Source organism: Rhagoletis zephyria, unplaced genomic scaffold (genome assembly GCF_001687245.7).
Source record: "Rhagoletis zephyria isolate East Lansing unplaced genomic scaffold, Rhagoletis_zephyria_1.1 Rzeph_scaffold_06427, whole genome shotgun sequence".
In the NCBI taxonomy this organism is placed as follows: domain Eukaryota; kingdom Metazoa; phylum Arthropoda; class Insecta; order Diptera; family Tephritidae; genus Rhagoletis; species Rhagoletis zephyria.
Window position 1 is genome coordinate 3,717 of NW_016163510.1, and position 6,698 is coordinate 10,414.

General features: G+C 38.0%; 2 protein-coding genes across 2 annotated transcripts; both read left to right on the top strand.

The window, feature by feature from the left end:
• The first annotated feature begins 39 nt into the window (after window positions 1-39).
• LOC108373155 (serine/threonine-protein kinase SIK2-like) lies at window positions 40-3,379 on the top strand. Its single transcript, XM_017629006.1, has 4 exons — window positions 40-608; window positions 674-929; window positions 1,046-1,427; window positions 3,151-3,379. The coding sequence occupies exons 1-4, from the start codon at window positions 393-395 to the stop codon at window positions 3,377-3,379; spliced, it is 1,083 nt and encodes a 360-aa protein (XP_017484495.1). The 5' UTR covers window positions 40-392.
• A 1,810-nt stretch (window positions 3,380-5,189) lies between these two features.
• On the top strand, window positions 5,190-6,345 carry RpS6 (ribosomal protein S6). The gene is made up of 3 exons (XM_017629007.1): window positions 5,190-5,292; window positions 5,499-5,703; window positions 5,764-6,345. The coding sequence occupies exons 1-3, from the start codon at window positions 5,287-5,289 to the stop codon at window positions 6,297-6,299; spliced, it is 747 nt and encodes a 248-aa protein (XP_017484496.1). The 5' UTR covers window positions 5,190-5,286; the 3' UTR covers window positions 6,300-6,345.
• The last annotated feature ends 353 nt before the right edge of the window (window positions 6,346-6,698 follow it).

Here is a 6,698-nt window from a genome sequence, read left to right on the forward strand (position 1 = left end):
TAACCTACTTCCAAAAAAGGAGGAGGTTTTCAGTTCGTCGGAATACTTATTTTCTTTGATTTATGTTACCGCCTAACTTTGGACCACATCAACCGATTTCGATAATTCTTTTTGCATCCGAAAGGTAGTGTCCCATACTATTCTGGTTAAAATCGATCATTGGATCATTGCTGAGAATTACTTGTTATTGAATTTATTGCATTTTTATCCCCAATGAACATAGTATTTCAGTGATCAAATACTTCTCTTACAAAATTTTTCTTCACTTCCAGGTAGCGATAAAAATTATCGATAAGACATGCCTAAATCGGGAATACCTAACCAAAACATTCCGCGAGATTTCCATTTTGAAATCGCTGCGCCATGCGCATATCACTCGTCTCTATGAGGTGATGCAGTCAGAGACAATGATCTATCTTGTCACAGAGTATGCGTCCAACGGCGAGATATTCGATCATCTGGCAGAGAATGGACCTATGAAAGAGCAGGAAGCGGCGCGCGTTTTCACACAATTGGTCTCAGCCGTGCAGTATTGCCATTCGATGGGCGTGGTGCATCGTGATCTCAAAGCGGAAAATGTTTTGCTCGATAAGGATATGAATATCAAGGTAAGAGTGTCGAATACTTACCTGAATACTAACAACCGAAACATCAAATCATTTTCGTTGCACAGCTCGCTGACTTCGGCTTCAGTAATCGCTACGAAGAGGGCAATCCGTTGACAACGTGGTGCGGTTCGCCACCATACGCCGCACCTGAAGTATTTCAGGGTCTGGAATATGATGGACCCAAAGCAGACATCTGGAGCTTGGGCGTCGTGCTGTACGCGCTAGTGTGCGGTGCACTGCCTTTCAATGGTGATACGCTGCTGGAGTTGAAAGGACGCGTAGTTACTGGAAAATTTCGCATACCATACTTTATGTCACGAGGTAAGTTTAAATGGATTGATTGGAATGAATGTATGCACATATGTACATATGTAAATGTTTTCAAAAAATTTCACATTACTCTTTCTCTCCATTTTTGCCACTGTAACGTGGTTTAGACTGTGAGCACCTCTTACGTAATATGCTGGTCGTTGAGCCAGATCGACGTTATACATTAAAACAAATTATAAAACATCGCTGGCTAAGCGATTGGGCAGCGGAACTAGATGATTACGCACAACATTCCGACAGCAGTCCACTTGCGTGTAGCGACAGCAATAGCAGCTGCAATGCGCAAACGACAGCGACTGTTGCCAACCTAGATACGGAGATAATGAAGAATATGCTACAATTGCCTGGACTGACCGCCGATATGATTGCCGAGTCGGTGCATAATCATCGCTTCGATAATATATATGCCATTTATTATTTGCTTGCCGATAAGTTGCAGCAAAGGCGACGAGAACAACATAGAATGCAGCATCAAGCTGCCTATTCAAGGTACTGCATGCATAGTATTTAGAAACATTTTAAGGGCCGGTTGTTCAATGTCTGGTTATCATTACCACTACACTATCGACGATTTCGACATCATGCATGTAGCATGTGATCGATAAAGCAGTCGTTGTACTTAACCGGAGCTTCTACCTCCGATTTTGGTAATCAGACATTGAACAACCGGCCCTAAAACTGTGCGAGTTCATTTGACAACCTAAGGGCCGGTTGTTCAATGTCTGATTAGCACAAATCGGAGGTAGAAGCTCCGGTTAGATACAACGACTGCTTTATCGATCACATGTTATATGCATGTTGTCGAAATCGTCGATAATGATGTTTAACCGGCAAGTAGTGATAACCAGACATTGAACAACCGGCCCTGAATTGTTTGGGTATAAGTGAAAAATAGGGCCTGTTCAGCTAAAAAAAAAGAAAAAGTGGACATAGTTCGCCTTCTTTCATTGATTCTAACGGTATAAAAAGTGTTTGATGCAAATTAATAGAGGCGGTGCTAAAAGGTAGTAAAAACAGAATTTTTACTATTTTTAAAAGCTTATTTTTTAAAAATTATTGAATCGATATTCAAAACGTGGATATGGTTGGATATGGAATTGAAATACCTTTCATTTGATGTGTATATCTATATATATAAAGATCACATATTTCGAGAAAACTAAAAAAACCAAATTATAGCAATTTTTTAATAAAAATGAATTTTTCTTACGTAATTACCTATATTAAAAGATAGACTTTTTTCCAAAATTTCAAAATTAAAATTTAAAATACTGTCTTGTTTTGATATACATACCTTTTAATTGATTACGTATTTTTTTAAGAAAAACATACATTTTGATTTAAAAAAGGAAATAATCTCGTTTTTTCGTAATATGAATATATTATTTAGATAGATATACATACTTAATGAAAGGTATTTCAATTACCTATCCAGCCTTATCCACGTTTTGAAAATCGGTTCAATAGTTTTCGAAAAATTAGCTTTTGAAGAAATATTGAAAATTCCACTTTTTCCACCCCCTTGCACCTCCCTTTTAATTTGCAGTAAAACAAAATTCATATCAGCAAAATCAAGAATGAGGAGCGAGCCACGCCCGCTTTTTCTTTTTTTTTAGCTCATCGGGCCTCTTCTTTATTTTACCAAAATCAAAGATATTTGTACTGACATTTTTGTGAAAATTTTCTTTTTTGTGCCATAGAAAAGATAAAAATTACTTAAAACTTATAAAAAAATCATTGTTCGCTTAATCGTACGCCCTTTTATATTTCACAGTTAAATTTAGGTTGAAAAGTATGCTCGCAGAAAATCTAAATTGTTCCTATTCACTGCGTTACCGACACTTTCCAGTGATTTAGGACTTTTCTCTATTTAGGTAGCAATTTAGACGTACTCGCACACAGCCTTTAAATGAGTACCATATCGATACTTTCGGATCGATATCGTGTCCCTACTAATGTAAGCGGTTACTAATGGTAAAGCAGGGCAAGTATGCATAACTGGGCCAGAACATAGTGTAATAAGCAAAGTGAAATCAATATATGACATATTTATTTTTCATACGCTTATATGACAACGGTTTTGTCATTGCGTTAAGCCATTTTATTCAAAATAAAAAAATTGTTGATTTCAAATCAAAAAATAATTTTTTAGAAATTAAAGAACAAAAAGAAAAAAATCGTTTAAAATGTCAGATACTTGCTGTTTATGCAGAAGCACCCACAACAATGGGGTAGGTATGTTTCGTGTGCCAACAGATGTTACGCAAAGGGAGTGGATGAATGCGTGTGGTGTTCAACTAACTGGATCATCGAAAGTTTGCGGTCTGCACTTCAAATCGAATGAAATCATTTATGCAAGTATTAATGCCAGGAGAAGACGCCTCGATACAGATGCAGTACCATCAAAGATGTTACCTGCTATTTCATCAGATGAGAGGTAATGATCAAAGTGTGGGTATGTTCTCAAAGGCATAGTAAGTACACTCTAAGGGCCGATTGTTCAATGTCTGATTAGCACAAATCGGAGGTAGAAGCTTCGGTTAGATACAACGACTGCTTTATCGATCACATGTTATATGCATGATGTCGAAATCGTCGATAATGATGTTTAACCGGCAAGTAGTGATAACCAGACATTGAACAACCGGCCCTAAGGGCCGTTTGCACCATGTGGAATTTCGCTATTCGCGACAAATTTGGTATGTAAAAGTAAACAGGCAATGTTTAGGGCTGGTTACTCAATGTCTGGTTAACACTAATCTGCGGTTAAACATCGTTATCGACGGCTTCGACTCCATACATACAACAGGGAGTCGGTAACGTCGATAACTATGTTTAACTGGAGATTAGTGTTAACCAGACATTGAGCAACCGGCAAATTTGCACACATTAAGGGCAGGTTGCTCNAACGTCTATAACGATGTTTAACCGGGGATTAGTGTCAACCAGGCTTTGAGAAACCGGCCCTAAAAGAGGAAACTGGTCACCTCTCTTAGGGCCGGTTACTCAATGTCTGGTTAACACTAATCTGCGGTTAAACATCGTGGTCGACCTCTTCGACTCCATGCATACAACAGGGAGTCGGTAACGTCGATAACTATGTTTAACCGGAGATTAGTGTTAACCAGACATTGAGCAACCGGCAAATTTGCACACATTAAGGGCCGGTTGCTCAAAGCCTGGTTGACAATAATCACCGGTTAAANGTCATAGGTAAAATTGCCGGTATAGCAGTTCATAAAATATTATTCCAAGCAGGGATGCCGTTTGGATCTAAATAGATCCGATTAGATACATTTTTAGACGAATTTTTGCGGGATACTTATTTTTTCCGATCAGTATAAGGGCCGGTTACTCAATGTCTGGTTAACACTAATCTGCGGTTAAACATCGTTATCGACGTCTTCGACTCCATGCATACAACAGGGAGTCGGTAACGTCGATAACTATGTTTAACCGGAGATTAGTGTTAACCAAACATTGAGTAACCGGCCCTTAATATGCGCAAATAAACACAATTTTTTTAGAGCGTATTTAAAGTCTTTTCAGTAAAATTCATACAAATTTCCTTAAATAAATTAAATTTAGTTTTTTTAACAGTGTTGTTTAAACTACATTGAAATCTTCTTTCTTTTTAAATTAATAAATGAAAATATGTGATATGAAAGATATTACTACAGAAAGAGTTATTTACTTTATATATATGTATATTAAGATCTTGCTTAAAGCATCCTTTTTAACTAATTAAAACAATTGCGCTTATATCTCTTCATATGTTCACTGCTTCGTTCACAAAAAATAAAATGTTTTAATTTCACGCTTAAGTAGCGATTTTCAGTAAATTTAGAAAACGTAATGTTTTCTACCATCTCTAATGAAAATCGCTTTTAGAACGAAAAAAAAAACTTTATAGAAAATATAAAATTTTGGGCTATTTAAAAAAGTATCCACATTTAGGGCCGGTTACTCAATGTCTGGTTAACGCTAATCTCCCGTTAAACATAGTTATCGACGTTACCGACTTCCTGTTGTATGCATGGAGTCGAAGACGTCGATAACGATGTTTAACCGCAGATTAGTGTTAACCAGACATTGAGTAACCGGCCCTTATACTGATCGGAAAAAATAAGTATCCCGCAAAAATTCGTCTAAAAATGTATCTAATCGGATCTATTTAGATCCAAACGGCATCCCTGCTTGGAATAATATTTTATGAACTGCTATACCGGCAATTTTACCTATGACTAGAATCATTGTGAATACTTTTGTTGTTGAACATCCACCCATGGGTGCAAAAATACTTTGCTTTCCTTTTTCTGTTCGGTGTTCCATGAATTTGGACTAAAAAATGAAGGTGTGTGGCGATTTTGTTAAATATCTTCGTTTAAAAAACTTCTCCGCACAAACTTTTCGATTATTATTGTAGTAGCAAATACTTTTCTGAATTGAGATGTAAAAATTTATGTGGTTTTGAATTGATCGTCAAGATACTTGCAGATTATCTATTGATAATGCCGTATTTCCTTAACTTTTTTGGATAATTTTATTTTTATTTGATAGCTTAACGTGTCTTACCCGGCTACAGGATGCCAGAAACTATTCGAAGTTGTGGATGAACACAAGCTTCGTGTGTTCTATGAGAAGCGAATGGGACAAATTGTAGAGGCTGATGTGCTTGGAGATGAATGGAAAGGTTATCATCTTCGAATCGCCGGTGGAAACGATAAACAAGGTTTCCCGATGAAACAAGGCGTCCTGTCCCACGGTAAATAAAAAATGTTCTATAATAAATTTTAGTGGATGTCGAAGTATATATATTTTTCAGGTCGTGTACGTCTGTTGTTGAAAAAGGGTCATTCTTGCTACAGGCCTCGCCGTACTGGTGAGAGGAAAAGGAAATCTGTTCGTGGTTGCATTGTCGACGGCAACATGTCGGTTTTGGCTCTCGTTATTGTGAAGAAAGGTGAGCAAGAACTGCCCGGTCTCACTGACACAGCAGTTCCAAGAAGACTTGGTCCTAAACGTGCAAGCAAAATTCGTAAGCTTTACAATTTGACCAAGGATGACGATGTGCGCCGCTTTGTTGTTCGTCGCCCGTTGCCAGCAAAGGATAATAAGAAAGCCACATCCAAGGCACCGAAGATCCAGCGTCTAGTTACTCCAGTTGTCCTCCAAAGGAAGCGTAGACGTATTGCACTGAAAAAGAAACGCCAAGCCGCATCTAAAGAAGCCGCTGCTGATTATGCTAAATTGTTGGCACAACGTAAGAAGGAGTCCAAGGCCAAACGTGAAGAGGCTAAGAGGCGGCGGTCTGCTTCTGTGAGAGAATCGAAGAGCTCAATTTCAAGTGACAAAAAGTAATTTTTTTAAAAGGATCCCAAAATAAAGGATTTAAATATCTTAACTTTCGAGAAAACGTCATTTCCTTAGGGGGAAGCGGCCCATAGGTCCCATAAAATAGCAGTGTCACTTTCAGAAGGGAAGGCCTCTAAATTCATCAATGCAAATTTGCGCAACAAGTTGCACTTCGGCATTTCAACTTGGTTGCGCATCATGATTCAATAATCATGCCTATTACGGTGTCCGACGGATGCCATCCGCACGGATCTAATCCGATTCGCACCCCTACAAGAATTGTGTGATGGAAACTAACACATTCTCATTTACCTTACTAACACATGTACAAACTTTGCGTTGGTTAAAAAGAGACAACTAAATAATGCCATAAGTCGGAGGAAGACGGAACACAAATGTTTACAT